General features: G+C 38.5%; 1 protein-coding gene across 1 annotated transcript in view; it reads right to left on the reverse strand.

The window, feature by feature from the left end:
- Positions 1-3,031: 3,031 nt before the first annotated feature.
- NLK (nemo like kinase) overlaps positions 3,032-21,027 on the reverse strand; it is a 164,653-nt gene continuing 146,657 nt past the window's right edge. The window contains exons 8-11 of the mRNA XM_019423819.2: positions 15,087-15,173; positions 7,923-8,121; positions 6,910-7,003; positions 3,032-4,850 (exon numbers count right to left, since the gene is read on the reverse strand). Of these exons, the coding sequence (XP_019279364.1) occupies positions 4,796-4,850; positions 6,910-7,003; positions 7,923-8,121; positions 15,087-15,173 (435 nt within the window). The 3' untranslated portion in view covers positions 3,032-4,795. The remainder of the gene's footprint in view (positions 4,851-6,909; positions 7,004-7,922; positions 8,122-15,086; positions 15,174-21,027) is intronic.

Raw genomic sequence — 21,027 nt, forward strand, 5'->3', positions numbered from 1 at the left:
AAAGTTCTACCACCAGCAACCTGAAGACATTGGAATTTACCACTTCTTTCCAAGATTCCGGGCATTGTTCATTCACTGAAAAAGTCACTTAAAAAGTGTAGGGGAAATAATTATACACTAACAAGCTGGACAACCTAGAAAAAATGGATAAATTCCTAGAAACATACAATTTTCCAGGATTGTATCATGAACAAATAGAAAATCTGAAGAGACTGATTAGTCATGAGGAGGATGAACAGTAATGAAAAATCTCCCAACAAACAAAAGTCCAGGACCAGATAGCTTCACTGGAGTTTTCTACCACACACTCAAAGAAAATGTATGCCAATCTTTCTCAAACTCTTCCAAAAAACTGAAGAGGAGGGAAAGCTTCTAAATACATTTTAGGAGGCCACCAATATCCTTGATGAACACAGATGCAAAAATCCTCAATGAAATATTAGCAATCCAAGTCCAACAATACATTAAAAGGATCATATACCATGACCAAGTGGGGTTTACTCCAGGGATGCAAGGATAGTTCAACAATCAATGTGATACCCACAATAATAAAAGAAAAATTGTATGATCATCTCAATAGATGCAGAAAAACCACCTGACAAAATTCAACATCCATTTATAATAAAAGCTCTCAACGAAGTAAGTATAGAGGGAATGTAGCTCATAAAGAAGGGTCATATGTGTGAATCTTATAGCTAACATCATACTCAGTGGTTAAAAGCTAAAAGGTTTTCCTCTAAGATCAGGAACAAGACAAGGATGCATATTCTTACCACTTTTATTCACCATAGTACTAGAAGTCCTAGCCATGGCAATCAGATAAGAAAAAGAAATGGAAGGCATCCAAATTAGAAAGGAAGGAAGAAATAAAATTGTTACTATTTGCAAATGACATGTATGTATGTATGTATGTATGTGTATGTATATGTATGTATAATATATATATATCCCTAAAAAATCCACCAAAAATCTATTAGCACTAATAACTTAATTCAGGACAGCTAGGATGCAAAACAATACAGATATCTGTGGCATTTTTATATACCAATAACAAGACACCAGAAAGAGAAAGGAAAAACAATACTATTTACAATTGCATCAAAAAGAATAAATTACCAAGGAATAAATTTAACCAAGGAAGTGAAAGACTTATATAATGAAAACTAGAAGATGCTGAAGACAGAAATTGAAGAGGACACAGATGGAAAGGTATTCTGTGCTCATGGATTGGAAGAATTAATACTGTTAAAATGTCCCTAAAACCCAAAGCTATCTACAGATTCAATGGAATATCTATCAAAATTCCAATGGTATACTTCACAGAACTAAAACAAATAATTCTAAAATTTGTATGGAACCACAAAAGATCCTGAATACCCAAAGCAATCTTGAGAAATAACAATAAAGCTGGAGGTATCAGGCTCCTTGATTTAAAACTATACTACAAAGTTACTGTAATCAAAACAGTATGGTAATGGTACAAAAACAGACATACAGATCAATGGAACATAATTGAGAGCCCAGAAATAAACCCACACATACATAGACAATTGGTCTATGATGAAGGGGCCAAGAACATACAATAGAGAAAGGATAGTCTCTTCAATAAATGGTGTTGGGAAAATTCAACAGCCACATGCAAGAGGATGAAACTAGACTATCTTACACCATACACAAAAATTAGTTCAAAATGGATTAAAGTCTTGAATAGAAGACCTGAAACCATAAAATTCCAAGAAGAAAACAGGCAGTAAACTTCTTGGCATTGGTTTTAGTGGCATCTTTGTGGATCAGACTCCAAAGACAAGGAAAACTAAAGCCAAAATAAACTAAAAAGCTTCTGCACAGCAATGGAAACCATTATCAAAATAAAAAGGCAATCTACTGAATGGAAGATATTTGCAAGCCATGTATGTGATAAAGGGTTATTATCTGTGATATAAAAGGAACTCATACCACTCAACAGAAAAACAAACAATGCAATTAAAAAATTGGCAGAGGATAAGAATAAAACATTTTTCCAAAGAACACATACAGGTGGCCAACAGGCACATGAAAAGATGCCTGTTTGAGAGACAGAGAGAGAGAGAGAGAGAGAGAGAGAGAGAGAGAGATCCCATGACCCTGGGATCATGTCAATATATTCTAATATTTATCTCTGAAGAATTAGTTTTAAACTGTTACGGGTGCAACTCATAATCCCGTCTTGTAAGTGATAAAAACTAGTTTTCTTATTTAAGCACTATTCTATTAACAAGCCTTCCTTCTAGGTAATTCTTACACTCAGTAGGTATTCAAAAGTTTATCAGATGAACAAACAAATATGTGTGTGTGTATTAGTAGTTGGAACAGTCAACTCCTTCCATGTCAGGAAAAAAATCCATTCATTTTGCTAAATCAAGAAAAGACAGGGGTAAATCTATGTCATCTACAAACTCAACAGTCATGTTGCCTTATCTGCCACAGGGAAGGTATTCTGAAGTCAGGCAGTCTGGTGTCAGGTCGTAATTACCCACCACCTGGCTAGGACTTCTTCCTTAGCTGGAATTACGTTTGGGCTGCTGGGGTGGGGGTGGGGGGTTGGGGGAGGGCAGGAGGCAGAAAGGAAGAGGAGGGTGAGGTCAAGTCCTCAGCAGTCTGCTTCATCTAGAGCAGTCCACTTTTATTTATTTAATGTATTGGACTCTCACGTATTGAAATCTGATCTCACATTGAAAATGGGGTTCTTTGTGCAACAAAACAAAACAAAAAAACAAAGGAGAGAAAACCACTGGGTTAGACTCTAAGGTCTGGAAAAGACTTTCAAATGATATGTATTTGACTCACAATGTCTTTAATATTAGTTAATTAAGTTTTTGATATGTTCTTGGCAATGTAAGGTTTCTGGGAAGATTTTTAAAAACCACAACTAATTTCCTCAAAGATCAAAACAGAACTATAAATAGCCAATGTCTTAAAACTACAAAATCAGGATAAAAGCTGTAGTGAAGAGAAAACAAAGGAAAGGAATCGAAATAAAAAAGATGACACATCTTTTTCAAATGTCACATTTAATGTTTTCACCACTGTACTTCAAATCTACATTGTACAAAGTGACCAGTAAGTGTGCCACGGTAATTGACCAACCTCTGAGATTGTACCTTTCACACCAGTGTCTTCTTGGGCTCTTTTGATACTAAACACGTTTCTCATTCAAGTGAATTGAAATGCTTCAGTTGGGTTGATTCTCAGGAGCCTCATAAAAAAAAAACAAAGATATTGCACCATCTTTGTTTAGTAATTCAATGTTTGTTTCTTTCACAGCAAATAATTACTTCATTGAAGTTAAAACTTCCAAACATAACTTATTAATAGTCTTCAAATTCAGCTCAGATCACTCAAGATGAAAATACTCTGCTAAATACAGATAACTTACAATAACTTTAACAGTTAATTGTCCATAACACACACCAAGGTTTTTTCCTAGACCAATTTTAAGACGATCCATTAGTATTCCTTGTACAGGTGAAAAACGATCTTCAATTTTCTTGTCTTTTTATTTTTAATATAAAAGTTGGAAGGGACATTCAAGTTTCAAGTCTCCACATTGAACTTAAAAAAAAAAAAATAGTCATCATCAGCATGTGGAGGTAAACAAGCCAAGTTGTATAACTCCAGGAGGTAGAGGCCTTCAATTTGTATTCATATATACATATGCACAGAAGAATTCAGTGTTCCAACAGAAAAAAGAATTTGTCAAAAAGTAATAAGTTATTTACTACTGTGACATTTCAAGACTCCCACAGCTTTGCCTAAGGACACAAACACATTTGACATAATTCCCTATGTGCCTTTTTTTGTGGCTTTAAAATTTTTAAAAATTTGTTTTTGTCTTTATTTATTTATTTTTTAACTGTCCAGTGCAGGAAAAGTCTCACAAAATTTCACAGACCTAAAATGTGCAAGCTAGTTCTCTCTCTATACAGCAATGTTGGGATTCTTTTGAAATTAGCCCAGAAATGAATTATTTACACACATGAAAGATGCATGCTTGGGGGTTCTTTTATGTAAGAAAGAGCAGAAAAACTTCTAATAAAAATAGATTAAATATATATATATATATTTATACTGGGTAAGGAAAACAGAAGTTTAGTCTCTCCTAGTCACAAACTCATTCTCTCTACCCACAACATTGGATTTTAGACAGCACACATCACCGTCACGGCTCTAATGAGAAGCTAATTATAGGGCTTGATCATTAGGTGGCATGCCCCACCCCCCACCCCTCCCCCAGGTGCAGCCACGATCAGCTCATGTGGCTCCATGATTGGTCGCAGGCAAGGTTTCTAGATTCTTTCATTTTAGAAAACCCCAAATTTTCAGGAATGGCTCAAATATCAAAATGGACGACTGTCCTTTGTGTGTGTGTGTGTGTGTGTGTGTGTGTGTGTGTGTGTGAACAATCTCACTTCATTTAAAAAAAGAAAAACAAAACAAAACAAAAACACAAAACCCCAAAATCCCAAATTTGGTTCAATTCTCTTTTGTTCTGAGGTGAGCCATAACAGCTGCACTAAATTCATAAAACATGTGCAACTCTGGGTAAAATATTTTTCTTCTAAAAGCACAACCACTTTACAAGATTAAAAGTCTAGTAACATTTCTAAATATTATTCATATCATACAAGTAGTGGTTGTTAATTTAAAACTTCATTAGTAAAATTACAGTACAAGCATGATTAACCTCCAGAATTGCAAATCCCAGACTCCAGTGGAAAGCTACATTACATCTTCAGTAGTACATTATCTTCCACCGTCACTCCCACACCAGAGGAGATGGGGGCATCTCGGACGGCTGGGCAACAGTGGAACTGGAAGAAAATGGAGACACGGTGAAACCAGCTGTGACACCACAAAGGGCAAGAGGGTGAGTCAGTGCTGCGCGTTTCCCTCCCTGCCTTTAAAAAAATCGTAAAGTCCGTTTCTGGATTTTTGTTTAACTTCTCACTGTTCATTCAAGAATCTGCATCTATAAGTGAGGCAACTGTGATGGGCCTGAAAACGATAGGTCACTGACTCGTGGGCCGCAGAGCAAACCCTCTCACCTTTCCTCTTCTGGAAGGGAAGAGGCTACCCGCCTCACTGGCTACTGTGACAAATGTATGAGATAATGTATGCAAAGTGGTTTCACTGCGCCTAGTTCATAATATGAAGCAAGTGGTAGGTACTGTAAATAATAATGTCTATAATCAACCAGGAAAATAACCTTAAAGGATGCAGAATTATCTACTTAAAAGTAGCCTCTCAAAATACAGTGACATTAAGTGGGGATCTATTTTGAATGAGCCTTTAAGCACTCTTTTATCAAGTATTAATTCAGTAGTAATGGATAATCACTTAGCATTTGTTATCCACAGATGGGTTTTTTTCAGTTATTTGACATATCTGTCTAATTTGGCTAACTGGATTATAAACTTGTGGGTGTGTGTAAGCACTGTGCTTCCTGGGGCCCGGGATAATGAATAACTGGCACCTGAAAGGTACTGAAACATGTGATTGGCTGGGTCACTGACTCTTAGGGGGAAATAATAAAACAAAGTAATTTTAAACCACAGAGAAAAGTAAAAAGCAGCCTAATTCTTTCTCTCCATAGACAAATACATGGAAGAATGAAAGTCACCCTGATTTAAAAAATTTTAAATGAAAATTCTTGACTTTGATTCAACAAATTCAATCAAGTTCAACACCATGTCAAGGCCAGTTAAAACAAAGCACAAGGAAGTGGGAGGAAGGAGGGGCAGAAAGGCAGGTGGGGTAGAAAGAAGAAGAGTGTGGCTTCTCAGATCCACATCTGTCTTTCTCTGCCCTGCTTTGTGACACCGGAGCCAGACCCTGCTCACATTACCCTTTGACGCCTGGCTTGTGCTGGGAGGGCGCTGCAAGGCCACAGCATCAGGGGCTCTCCTTCCTGGTTCTGGTGGGGGTTTTTTTGTTTTTTGTTTTTTTTGACACGGAAGGCTCAGTTTTGTTCTACCCAAACTTTCCGGCCAAGTTTCTCTGCAACCCAACAGGCCTCTCTGATGGACTAGTTCTGCCCACTCCTTTTGCAAAGTTTTCTCACCACCCTCACGCTGTGTGTGTTCCTATGGCAGCCATATCCTCTCCAAAGAAGTCCAAATCTTATTAGCCTTGGGTGGAGGGGCCTCCTCCAAATTCTTAATTTCTTCCTTGTTCACTCTTCCCTCAGTCTAGAGGGAGTACCTGCTTTTTGCATCTGCTACTTTGGGAAACTCCAGGATCTTCTTATGCACCATCTTTTCCTAGGTAATGCTTCTCGCTATTAAATCTTCCCTGTTCCCATTACTGGGTGTGGTTTCTTTCTCCTGACTGGACCTTAACTGATGCAAGGAGTGAGGGGAAAAGAGATGGAGAAGGAAAGGACACACAGACAGACAAAGAGAATGAGGCTTGTTGGATTCTGAAGTGGCTATAAAGTTCTTTAAACAAAACTCTACACAGGACACACCAGCACTATACCTATAAAGTAATCTTGCTTGCAGTTATTATTAAGGTGTTGGGGACGGTGGCAGGAACCAAGATGACCACGTCTAACTTGAGGGCAGCGGCCACCACACTGCCACTGCAGGAGGATCCCTAGCTACCCGTGCGCGTGATCAGGCAGTACAGTGGTCATCTGGGAACAAAACTGCTAAAGCGCCACCCAATGCAGCCACTGTGAATTGGTGTCCGTGTAAAAATGAATGCTGTCATTTTTTAATTTGCTTTTGACTAAAGCCAAACCTCGTAAAAGAAAACCTTCTTTTTATCTATATTATCCAATCTAAATAAAAACAGAAATATGCTGAACAACCAAATCACAACGGCACCCTTTTAATAACAAGAAAGTAAGAATTACATACACATAGTTACCTAATAAAGCTCTTAAAAGCAGCAGACTGCGGGTTGATGCAGAGAGGCACTCTGTTTCCTTTCTGCTGTTCCAAAATGAACTGGTGAATAATTTCTGTGGAGAAAGCAAACATCATACAATCCATGCCGACCTGCAGGCCTGGGAGCAGTGGACTCTCAGCTAACTGGCCAGCATCTAAACAGCATATCCTACTGGTTTCATTAGATCAAACACACATATCACGTATCGGACAGAATCCAATGGAACTGTCTCGAAACCAAAATGACAGTGGCTGCTAAACACAGGCAACCCCCCTCTCTGCCAAGTGGCATTATATGGGCTGGAAACCCCATCAGTGGGGGGAGTAAAATGGTCTGTAAATTTGAGAGTGATGCCACTTGGGTTGGCATTATGAGTGAATCTTCTCAATTGCTGGTAATTATTGCCTTTTTGAAAATCACTTAAAAAAACCCCTCAATTGGTGTTTAGGTACATAGTTTTGGGCTGTTTACTTTGAGGACCACTCCTTTCTAGAATGTCCTAAAATGTCTAAAATCATTCAGAATTTTGGATGTCATTAACCTCCAGCGTGGACCACCCCAATAAGAGATCGTGTCAGGGAACTTTAGGAGTAGACTATCAGAAATTCCCCTCTCTTGTGATCATTCAAGGAATGATTCCCTCAGTAGATGTTTATCCTTTTCAAAGTCTGCATGTTTTATAAAAAAGTCCAGTATGTTTCAGTCAATGAAACCACACTGAGTGAATCCATATTAACTACTTTGAGTCACACTCACTAGGTAAGTCATCTTGGGAAGCTCCTCTGCCTGACCTTCCACTCGTACTATTAAATCGGTGTTTTCACACCACACAGAGCCTTCTTAGCATATACGCCCTGGCCAAGCAGCTATACGCGAGGTTGTAAAATAAACACATGGAGGAACTTTGGTCGCCATCCAGACTCAGCTTTTCATGGCTACATAATGAAAGACGTTATTATCCTACCTGGCCGAGGGCCAAGAAAGATACTCACCTTTAACCTGTCGAACAGAACTGAGGTTCTTCTCAAAAGTGTCATCAAATTTGGGATTGGTGACGGGCTCAAAGTCACTGGTATAAACTCTTCCAGTAGAGGTGGAAAAGCAACATTTACACATACACGTGTGATATCGTAGTCGCCCTTCATCTAAGTAGGGGTGGGCTAAGGCATCCTTAGCGGATATTCTTTTGGACTGAAATCAAATTTAGAGACCAGCACATCAACGCTACAGATAAACATGACTGTCCACACAGGATCTTTCGTAAGACACAGTAACTGCTTTTCACAGCCCATCCTTAATTTACGGCACATCTTGTGTAAAAAGGGGTGACTGAATTTAGAGGCGGGTAGTGTAGTGTTAGAGGGAGTATGTCACTTAGGACAACCGACCACCACGCACCACCATAAAGCACTTAGAAGTGACTCTGCTAAGATCCTGAAGAGTTCCCACCTTGAAATGGATATATGCATGGCCAAACATGGCAAATACCATGACATTTAAATATGCAATGCTTTGGAGGGGTCAGTTTACATTTTAAATAACAGTTACATTTCTAAATACGTTTCAGCATTTGGTAGAGATGTGATCATGGTGGCAATTTTACAAAGCTGCTTGAAACTTTTATCCTCTCTGAATACCAACTGAGGGCCAAAGCCTATGTGGAAGCTGCTGGCGTCAGGCAGCAGATAACGGTCCGAATGCCACGTTTTGACGGCTGGCTCTGTCTGTATATCAGTGGCCTGTGGTTTTCTAGCACCTCAGACCAGAATGCTTAATATAGTAGTTTCAGGTTTATACAAACCATAAATTTGTTTCTCTATTAAAAAAAAAAAAAATCACTCCTCCTTTCAGCTTAGTAGACACGCAAGTACATTTTCAAGTATTTAAGGATGGACTCAGTACAGAGTAGAACAAAAATGGACAGTGTGCCCTGCTTCCAATATAATCAAGCACTTCACACAACACAATTAAAAATGAAGAAAGCCATTTTGCACTCAAATGAACCAAGACTAACTGGATCATTCCTTGCTGGTTCTGGTCCCCCAAATAACAAAACGTTAAGTATTTCCCATAAACCTGGATTTCCTAAAAACACTTTTATCACTGATTTTTTGCTATGCTGATGTTAAAAGGCATGCCGTGACTTTTCAGGATATGAGAATCACAAAAGAAAGCTGTTTACCCACCACGAACAGACAAATGTAAACCTGACAACCTTAGTTTTATTCCTTTCACTACTTGTCTTATGTTGTATTTGGTGATCCAGCCCTTCTGAAGCCTGACTTGCTGGTACATCTTAGCAAGTAAGCTTTTTCTTTTTTCCTAAATGGGTCCACTTATTCCTGGAGGTTCCACTGGGATAAAGGTCTATTGTCAGAACCAAAAGAAACAAGCTTGCTGAGAGTTCACTTTGCCCAGGACTGGGCCTCTTGGAGTCCTCAGTGTCTCTGCCTGGTCTCATGTGCGGACTGAGCTCCCTGGCTTTTGCACACTACAGCTGGTTCTTGGGCAAGTCTATTTCCTTTCCTTTTCTCCTTCCTTCCTTCCTTCCTTCCTTCCTTCCTTCCTTCCTTCCTAATGTTTATTTATTTTGGGGAGACAGAGTGGGGGAGAAGCAGAGAGAGAGGGAGACACGGAATCCGAAGTGGGCTCCAGGCTCCAGGCCGTCAGCACAGAGCCCGATGTGGGGCTTGAACCCACGAAGCGTGCGATCATGACCTGAGCTGAAGTCAGATGCTCAACCGACTGAGCCACCCAGGCGCCCCTACATCTATTTCTTTTTCTGATTGCGCGTGGCCAATTGTGAACACATTGGTGGCAACAGTGATTGAATCTGGGTTTTAATTTTATCATCTGACCATTAAGTCATTTCTGTCAGGTGGCAGATGTCAGAAATTGGGTCCCTGTCAGCTGCCACCAGCAGCTGGAATCTGGTTTTCCTGTATTTTTTTTTAGTCTGCGGATTCTGCTATTTCCTACAACTTCAGAATGCAGGGTCAGAAAGATTTTGGTGTCATCCCAACTACTGATAGCGTGCTCTATGTTTGTATGTTCTGTGTGCACCAACATGGCATCCTCTAAAGTGTCTTACCTAAGAGAGTCTTTGAACAAAAAGTAAATCAAATTCCTAGCATGTAATGATCAACTTTTGTTTTTCTAAACAAATTAATGTCTCTTTTAGAAATTCTGAAACACGGCTAAAGAAAGGAGACTCATTATGTAAAGGGTATGAACACTGAAAAGAAAAACTGCCCTACTCAATTGAGAAAGAGATCACAAAATGACTCAGATTTTCAATATGTTCTTTGGAAGGACCTAATGGTACTTAACCATGTCCTGTATATTCTTAATTACATACCATACATATGTTGTTTAACTGACCAACATTTGTAATAGATGTGGATGCTTGTTGCTACCCTAAATTTTGTTGCTTTATCAAAGCTGCCTCTTTTAGTTTTGAAGAGATGATAAGATTTTTCTTTTTTTTTTATATTAAAACATTTTTTAATGTTTTATTTATTTTTGGAGAGGGAGAGGGAGGGGGGGGAGAGAGAGAGAGAGAGAGAGAGAGAGAATGAGTGGGGGAGGGGCAGAGAGAGAGAGAGGGAGACACAGAATCTGAAACAGGCTCCAGGCTCTGAGTACAGAGCCCGACGTGGGGCTTGAACTCGTGAACAGGGAGATCATGACCTGAGCCGAAGTCGGATGCTTAACTGACTTTAAGCATCTGACTGATTGAACCACCCAGGCACCCCAGTAAGATTTTCCATTTTACAAACATAAAATATTTCTAAGTGAACATATTGATGTACTTTGTATACTTCTGAGGGGAGTTAATGTATCATGTTAGGAGATCTCTTAAAAAGCAAATGGGGCAAACTCCTATTCCAGCTGGGTTTAAGAAACAATATCAACATATTAAAAACCTATACAAAGAAATGGAAAGATTTCTAAAACATTATTCTTCTTTATGCATTAAGTATGTTAACTCTTTGAAATGTTTTCTTGTAGAGTTGTAACTCAAAGATTAAATAAAGCTTTAACTATGAATTAAAAGAATACTTTTTAAGTTACTAGGTTATATAGTAAGAAGCAAAATATTTCTCTTAAATAACTTAAAAGTTTTAATATTTGGTGTGTAATTGTGGAAGATAAAGAAATTTGTGATATTCCTATTCAAGCTGATTCTGGACAAATCAGTCTGAGTAATAGTTATAACATTTTTAAAACATCTCTGTTTCTTCCTGATTTTACTGCCATGTACAAATAATGCTACCACAATAGTCTACAAGTTTTGGGTTTGTTTTCTCACAAAAAGCCTAATCATTTTGAATTTGATTTTTTTCTATTGATAAACTAATATCACTTTGTCTGAGATTACAGAATAGCAAAATTATGTATTCAACTACATTAGATGAATGATAACAGGTAAAATGTTTATCTCCCTCTCTGTGCCCCTTCCCCACTCATGCTCTGTCTCTCTCTGTCTCCCAAAAATGAATAAACGTTAAAAAAATTTTTTTTAAATAATAAAAAAATAAAAAAAAGAAATTGGTTTTTAGAATGCTACAAATCATAAGGACTTAATGTGTCATTAAATTTTAATCTGACTCTTAGTTAACATTAAGACCTTAGTAATAATTAATTTGAGTTAATAACCAGTCCTTGGATACCTAGACAACATAATTTTAATATACAAAGGCTCTTCATTAATACATTATAGAGGAACAGGCAATGGATAGTTAAAAAAGATGTGCAAATACCTTTAGGTTGAAGTACATACGTATTTTTTTAAAGCGTATAAAAGAATATTTGATAGGAGATGTTTGCAAGATAATAGATGTGTGTTTGTTCAGAGAAAAAAGTGACTAATTTTGTCTAAATTCCTAACAATTATTGCTGTGCTTTAAAAATACTGTTTGTAGGGCCGCCTGGGCAGCACAGTCGGTTGAGCGTCTGACTTCAGCTCAGGCCATGGTCTCACAATTCGTGGTTTTGAGCCCCATATTGGGCTCTGTGCTGACAGTTCAGAGCCTGGAACCTGCTTTGGATGCTGTTTCTCCCTCTCCCTGCCCATCCCCTACTCACTTTCTGTGTCTCTCTCTCAAAAATAAACAAACACTAAAAAGTTAAAAAGAATATTGTTTATAACTATTTATTGCATTTAGATAAATTAAGGTCTCTGGAGGTTTGTTTAATGCCTTCACTATTTGAGTTAATAGTTAATCACATCTTTATAAACTGATTATTACACCCCATCCTTTCTAATTCTGTTGATACTATAATAATAAAAGAACCAGAGGCCTTTAACCTCATTCACTAGTGGTTTCTGCTTTCTCCTTATATTTGCATAAAGGCTTGTACTACAAGCTGAAGAATTAAGTTTTCCATGAGAAACATCACAAGAACCTCAGTAAAGGACTGTTACCAGGTACTCCTGACTACTGAATTCAGGATATAAACTCATGGACGTAGCTGATATCATCACCACAGATAGCCACCGCCTAGACTAAACCATGTAACTGAGCCAGGATTTCCAGGAATGTTTCAGTCCAGGACCAGACGTGTGGCAAAAGACAGCTTAACTGAAGATCAACAAAGTAATTAATTAATTATCTCAGACTAACTGGACTAAATAAACTGATTTAATTATGGTTAATGTTCTATTTTTAATGGATATTTTTTAAAAACCTCATTTCTTTTTTTTTTTTTTTTTTTTTTTTAAGGAGTGCGACTGGGGTAGGGTCAGAGAGAGAGGGAGACACAGAATCTGAAGCAGGCTCCAGGTTCCGAGCTGTCAACACAGAGTCCGGTGCAGGGCTTGAACCCATGAACCACGGGATCGTGACCTGAGCTAAAGTCAGATGCTCAAACGACTGAGCCACCCAGGCGCCCCTAAAGCATCATTTCTTCTTATTGTATTGCTAACCCTCAACTTAACTGGCTAAAATCAGAACAAAACACTCTTTAAAAATGGTATCTATTTCCAACTGAACCCTCAGAACTGGAAACAGAAGAATCCTTAATATCTGTCATAAACTAATAAAGCATCAGGCCAATTTAAAAATAATTCTGTAAAAACGTAACAACATATATTGGTTGGCCTTGTTCTATCAGGCAATGATAAAAGTGGGTAAATATTATGCAGAGTGACTTAATGGAATTCTTTTTTTTAAAGTTTATTTATTTTGAGAGGGAGGGAGGGAGGGAGAGGGAGGGAGGGAGGGAGGGAGGGAGGGGGAGGGGGAGAGAGAGAGAGAGAGAGAGAGAGAGAGAGAGAGAATCACTGTGCTCTCAGTGCAGAGACTGATGCAGGGGTTGATCTCTCAAACTGAGATCATGACCTGAGCCAAGATCAACAGTTGGACACTTAACTGACTGAACCACGCTGGTGCCCCTGGAATTCTTTCTTTTTAAATGACCATGTACTTATTTACACAGGTCCATGAAGAATCTATCCTCTTTTTAACCCGATAAATCTTACCTCCTTCTTATAGATAAATCTAATGTGTAACTTATGAGCACACTAAAAGTTTTATTTTAATTAGGTGTGACAACCCGACTCTTAAGGAAAAAGGACTACATTTCACATGTAGAACTATCTAAAAGGCCTCCCAGGAAAACATGCTGGGTATCCACTTGACGGCTTGGAAAATTCTAGCCTTAGGGTTGTAAAGATTATGAGCTCCTGGCAGGTCAGGATCATTAATAAACATGGGATCTCTGAGAAAGAGGACACCTTACAGCTATAAGTACTGTAAGTAAAACCTGGTACTGGTGAATTACATGGTTCTTGGTTCCTGTTCTAAATAGAATAAAGAGAGTAACTTATTTCTTTTTTTTTTTTTTTTTTTTTTGTAAAAAAATTTTTTTTAACATTTTATTTATTTTTGAGACAGGGAGAGACAGAGCATGGACAGGGGAGGGTCAGAGAGAGGGAGACACAGAATCTGAAACAGGCTCCAGGCTCTGAGCTGTCAGCACAGAGCCCGACGTGGGGCTCGAACTCACGGACCGCGAGATCATGACCTGAGCTGAAGTCGGCTGCTTAACTGACTGAGCCACCCAGGCGCCCCGAGAGTAACTTATTTCTGACACATGAAAGTAAAATTTAAGCTCAGGGCCTTTATAAAACACCTCAGAGGCAGACAGAAATGACCTCTGAAGCCTGAAGTTCATGTGGTTCTAGTTTTGTTAACCACAAAAGATACATAAAAAAATACGTAAAAGGTCTTTATGGATTAATCAACATCACCTGTTGCATACATAGTTTAGCTATGTAGATAAACTTGCCAAATAAAACAAAAAAATCAAATGACACTAAATCACTACCTCACTGAGCAAGTTATGTGGTTCAAAGTGTCCTACATGGTGGGAACTTGTCCACAAGGAGGGAGTGTGGGAACGAGAAGCATCACTTTGTTTTTCTTCCCTTATCACGAAGCACCTCACATGCCAAAGTTAACAAACAAATGGAAACCAAAAAATAAACACCAGATGAACAAAAAATTCACTCTTTATGCTGAGAAGTAGCTGTCTTCTTATTATGAACAGGCCAATGTAAACTTAATAAATGGCAGTTTCGTGTTTTCTTCCCTCTTTTAAATACTGTATTCGGTGTCACTGTATTCAGTGACTTTCTTGTACTCTTGGCAAGTAAGATGTTCTTTTCTAAATGCTTTCATTTTTGAGTATTCTTTGGCAATAGTTTTTGGCACAGACATGAATAATAAATATTCTTTGGATAAATAAATAAATGAAGACCTGAACTTTGTCTCCGAAGAGTCGAGTCTGGAAATGGCATTTGATAAAGCCACCATCTCAACAACCAAAAGAGTAAGCAGTTCCTTCTGGGCAGAGTTTTTCAAATCAAGTTAAAATTCTTCTCTCCTGATTTACCTTGATGTCAAACTCCTTTTTCAAATACGGAGAAAATTAGGATGGTAACAGGTCCCTGTCTCTCTTCACCCAGATGTTTATGTATTAATAATCCAACTTCTCTGTGATGAGTGAGCGTGATGATACACATGAGACCGGGGATTGAAGTTTCTCTTTGAAAAGTCATTCTTTACATTGCTCATCCATTTACAGTCAGGATGTTTTTCTTAGAACATTTTTAATTCATTAAAAAATATATAAATATAAACACTACTTACTGGATCAAAGACCAACATCCTGCAAAGGAGATGAACAGCTTCATGTGTAGCCTGGCTAGACAGGGTATAAAGTACAGGAAGAGATGGCTGTAAAAAAAAAATAAAGAGTTGAAATATGTGAGTCTCTGTATGCGTAGATATGGAATACAGCCAACTTATTAAGAGGTCAGTACCAAGCTCAAGAGATGTGTGCACACAAGTCTACATTCAAAGGGAACGGGTATTCCCCTCACTAAGCAGTCTTCAGAACCAACAACTGTCACTGACTTCCAGTAGCATATTTTACATTGCATGATTACCCATTGTAGGTCAGAACACAAAGGAGCCTACGAAAACTGAAAGCTAACTCTGTGCATATGGTGCTCCTGCCAGCCTTACTGTAAATACTCTGCCAAGTAGGGAAGACTAAACATGCCTAGAAGTGGGAGACAACAAATAGGTAAAACCTTAGACACATGCAAAGTTAAGCATGTAAACTGTGCAAAGGAAGCATGTAAACCAGGTCTTACATGTCTGCCTACTTCCAACAAAGCCACGTAGGAAAATCCAATAAGAACAGCAGCAAGACATCTTAGAATCATCAGGAGATAATTATTCACCTCACAGAAGTTTTCTGCAGGATCAAGGACTAACAGAGAGAAGATAAGATGAGGGTTCTAATTTACTAACTAATTAGATAAATCAACATGTCTGAATCCCAGGATCCTTAAGCGCAGAATGAGGTTGGACAAATGATGTGAAGCTGACTTTAGCTCTAAAGTTGTATGAAACCCGATAGGATTACAACAGATAAAAAGCATTATGTGAGTAGAACCCATTTATCACCGGCACTCAAATATTTGTAGATCAACTTATTATTCTTTGTTGCATTTACATGTTTGCAGATAGAGAAGTATTTCTCGTTAAAAACATGTAAGTCTGTGGTAGCCCTGAAATCAGTTGTATTAGTCAAGATAAGGGGTGGAGTGTGGAGAGTGTGTTTAATTTACAACTTAATTTACATATTTTCCCTAGGAATTTTTTCATTGTGTAAAAGTAAATAATTTGATAATTTTTGAAAGATTCTGATTCCTTGACTGCAAATAGCTGGTATTTTTCAGTGGCTTATGCAGGTTGGCAGCCGAATTCCAGCCAATTCTCACTTACCAAAATATCTCACCATAAGAAATTCTCTCCTTGCCACTTTTTTTTTTTTAATTTTTAAGATTTTGTTTTTAAGTAATCTCTACACGCAGAGTGGGGCTCGAACCTACAACCCCGAGATCAAGAGCTGCATGCCCCACTGCCGGAGCCAGCCAGGCAGCCCTCCTAGAGAATCCAGCCCTCATCCTATTTTTGAGCTGGAGGTATGTTCCAGCTTAGGGAATGAAATACGGGAATGAGTAGTAGAACAGGTGGGTTCTAATTCTGCCTTCACTAGGAGTCAGGTAAGTCACTAGGACCTTGGCTTTCTCATCTATTAAACTGGACCAGCACAGACCAGCCTACCAACCCAAAGCATTGCTAACCATCTACCATCCACCAAATGCCAGGCCCTGGGCTAAGTGCTGGGGCAACAGAGATAAGCATCAGGTCTCAGACGGGCAAGAAAAACATATGAACAAACAGTTCCGCAGGCCACTGAACGGAGAACAAATTACAAGGCAAAATTTGTTAAGACTTGAGAACAACTGGATACAAGATGAGGAGCTTGTGAAAATCAAATGAGTGGATGTGAAGGCGACCTGGAAATTTACACCTGCCCCCATCTAGTTTTTCTTTACAGAATTACACCCAACAAAAACACTAAAAATAAAGCTAAATTTCACTTCAGCCTGGAACAGTCATATTAATATGTCTCCTCCTTTTCTGTGTTCAAATGCATGTTAAGAAGGGGTACAGAGATAAAGAAGTCAGTTCAGTTATGCCAACACCTCTCCACAAAGACAACCACTGATAATTTAGTTCCTAGCACTGGCTCCGCAGGAAAGACGCAATACTAGACATACTGAATGTCTAACTCCATTTTCTTCCCCTCTAATTCACCGGCCATTGTGGTTGAAACCAGCTGGGCCAAGGGTAACAGAACTAGACAAGAAGTTTATATTTCTCCTCAAGTGCAACAGAACCTATCTGAATAAAAGAAAAAACAGAATGCTTAGAACTATGCCCTAAATATTTCATTTGGGAAAAAGGTTTTGCTAATTCCCCCAACATTCACACACATTACTCTTTCCCCTTTAAAACATATCAGTCCATTTTCTGTTTGTTCTGCAAGTTTATAAGCCACTTAGCAATGCAGGAGTGAGTGGGTGCCAGTGCTGAATCGCGGGGACAAGAAGGGTTGTAAAGAGTGCTCTATTAATGACTATGATTAATTGTCAGTGAAATGAAGCAAGAATGAGCTTCTGGACCCGGGTAAGGGGCCCTAAATGATGTATGTCGCAGTCATCATAAGCCAAGTGCAGAGTGCTGATCCCCACAATAGAGTTGGCTAGGCTGGCTCAGCTGTGTGAGTCCTGTCCTGCAAGTTTTTAGCTGGCAGCAAAGAAGCTGTGACCATCAGTCAGCAACGTTAATTAAGTGTGTACAACGGGCAGTGCACTATACAGTAAGCACTCTGGGCTTATAGAAAAGAAATCCCGACTTGAAAAAGAAGTTTGAATTGAATGAACTTCTAACATGATCTATTAAATGTAAGATATGGGTACCTGTCAGCAGACAGGCCTGTTTTCACTTTTGTGAAAATATTACATGTATTACTGACACAATTAGTTGGGAACAATCTGAGGAAAAAGGAAATTCTAAACCTTGTAAGAGATGAACAGAAGGACTAAAGACTGATAACAGACTTTTCAATCCTACCAGTAGGTCAGTGCCTTAAGTATCAACTTTAAAAAATACTTGGGCCATGGCAGCTAAGACTGCATTCATCCAAGATTTTGAGTTGGAGAGGAGAAAACAATAACTAAAAAATACTGAACAGTGTTTTTGTCTGCCCAGCAGACAAAACAGCATTCCTTGACCTTTGGGGAACCACTCCCTTTTCACTCGTGAATCAGATGGCTGAGCTTGACTTCAATCTCTCAACTCGAAGGATGGGCACCTGACCCAGGTCTGGTCATTCAAATGATATATTCGCCTGAACGCCACGACAGGCTCTGGGATAGATACATGTTCTAAAATAGGGATGGGACAGGCAACAGACTGGCTAATCCAACCATACCCCCCCCAGTCCTCTTCTCCTTTACCTACCTTTATTAGAGGAGATAGAAAATACTCTTTTTTTTTTTATTTTATAGCTTGTCTGGCATCTGGGAAGTTACATATTACATAGTTCCAGACAATGACATGTAAGCAGAAATTCACTAGGCAGGCTTCTGGGAAAATTTCCTTTCCTGATAAAGGGGACACATACTACTAGTGTTCCCTCTTTCCTCCATTTTCTTGTTTTCAATGTGAATAGGATTTCTGGACAAGCTACAGCCATTTTGTGACCAAGATAAGCAAGAGGGTGTGAAATTGATGTTCTAAAGATGGAAGAGCAGCAAGAAAGAAAAAAACTAGGTCCTTGATGACATAAGCGAGCTGCCAGACCAGCTCCAGACTGCTTACCTTTGGACCTCTTGATATGAGGAAAAAAATGAACCCCTATTTCTTGAAACCACTGTAAGCAAGATTTTCTATTGCTTATAATCAAACATATTCATAAGTGAATCAGTGACCTTCCAAATATTTTTGTCTATATCTAACCGGGAAAGCTCTTTCCTGAAGGATTGATAAGTTAGTAGAATATACACCTGGACTGCTGGTTCCATTTTTATAAACACACAGGGGAAAACAAAACAGAGAAGGGTCAGATTCCTGGCTTGGAACATCACTTGACTACTTGAATCAGCAAGGCCTGAAGTCAGTTGTAGCTCAACAACTTCATATAAAATGTTGCAGGAGTCAGTAAGTTTCCTTTTCCCCTTAAGCCAGTTGTAACTGAGTTTCACTGAAAAGAGTGATTGATACGCTGTATGGAAATAGGTATGTTAATCAACCACACAAGTAAATTAATTTGAGACAGTAATCTGTGACTCTAAGAAAACAGCCAATCTGATTCTCCTTTTGTATAGGAATGGTTATATTTTTAAAAAAGTCCCAACAAACAACAGTAAATATTGCTGTTTGTACAAATATGTGTAAATAAAAGCATAGAAAAATATGTCTGGGAAGATGTCCTCAAATTAATCCAGGGGTAACTGGGATAGTGTAGGGGTAGCTAGGGATGACGAATTCTCCATAAAATTTGTATTTTACATGTACTCATATATCATTTGCATAAACAAAATTTAAAAAGTCTGCTGTGAAGGTATATGTGCCAGGCAGTGTATACTGGCTAAGAACAGGTTTTAGAATTAGAGAAACCTACTTTTGACACCTGGCTTATGACCTTAAGCACATTGTTTGACCTCTGTAACCCTCCGTCTCCTATTTATAAAAAGGAACGATGAATATGGTACATTACAGTGCCGTGAGGATTTAATGAACTAATGTACAAGAAGTGGTTCAGGCAATGACGTGTGTGTGCGTGTGTGTGTGTGTGTGTGTATAAAATTATATGTAAGTATTGTTAGCAATGATTATTGTTAGTAAAGAATGGTTAGCTCCATCTAACTTTGAGTAGCTCCTTAAATGGGAATTACCTGAAAAAAGCTAGGTTTTTCTTTTTGTAATTCAAACTCAAAAACTTGTATTGAAATGTTAGCATCCCTCCAGAGTTTAAATGTGGTTCATCTAACTTCTACATCAAGTGATCAGAATAAGTACAGTGAGGTATAGCTTTTGCCCTGTTAAGACGTCCAAGAGCCTAAGCAGCTTCACTGAGAATTATGAGTCCTGTCTAAAAGTTAGAGGTTTTTACTGTGTGCATGCACTTTCATCAGAATGAGAATATAGCTCATTCTGCCTCGATCATACATAAACTTAAAAAAGAAATTCTTCTGAAATTATCTATAGGTTTTTGTAAAAAAAACTGCTATCATGGTAATACATAAAAAGCACTGAACCTTATCTAATCCCTTTTCTGCATCAATTGAGATAATCATGATTTTTCTCACTTAAAATGTCAAAAAATATATTAATAGATTTTCTGTAGGTGAACCATCTTTGCACTCCTGGGACAAACTCCACTTGATCATAATATGTTACTCAAAAAAAAAAAAAAACCACACAAGCTGGGGTGCTTGGGTGGCTCAGTCGGTGTCATGACCGACTTTGGCTCAGGTCATGATGTCGTAGTTCGGGAGCTGGAGCCCCACATCGGATTCTGTGCTGATAGCCTGAAGCCTGCAGCCTGCAGCCTGCTTCACATTCTGGGTCTCCCTCTCTCTGTGTCCCTCCCCTGCTCACACTCTCTCTCTCAAAAAATAAACATTGAAAAAAAAAAAAAAAAACAAACTTAAGAAAAAAATCACAAGCTATACCTACCATTTTATGGTGAGAATTTTAATTGTTAATATTTATTAAGTGTTCAGAATACCAGACACTATTCTATGCTCTCCTTGCATGTACTATCTCTTTATCATTATAATAATTTAATGAGGTAGGAATCATTTTTATTCTGATTTTATAGATGAATGAATTGAGGCACACAGAAGTTAAGTAATCTGCCTAAGGTCACAAAGTGAGTTACTGGTAGAGGCAGGATTCACAATTCATTCTGTCTGAAAACTGTAGCATACGACTCCTGGGACACCATCATCATGTTGTGCCCTGTGGTGAGCCTGAGACTGACACCACAGCCTGCACTCTTAATCACTACAGACCAAAGAAATACAACAGAGTATGTATCTGGTGTGGAACGCTGAGCTAAGAACTACGTCCTTTGCAGAACAGTCTTGATGTACAGAACCACACAAGCTATAGTGTATATACTGGGTTTGGAACCCAATTAATTTTTTAAAGTTAAGACAAA

This window comes from Panthera pardus, unplaced genomic scaffold (assembly GCF_024362965.1).
Source record: "Panthera pardus isolate Hobbes unplaced genomic scaffold, ASM2436296v1 HiC_scaffold_3, whole genome shotgun sequence".
Taxonomy (NCBI): domain Eukaryota; kingdom Metazoa; phylum Chordata; class Mammalia; order Carnivora; family Felidae; genus Panthera; species Panthera pardus.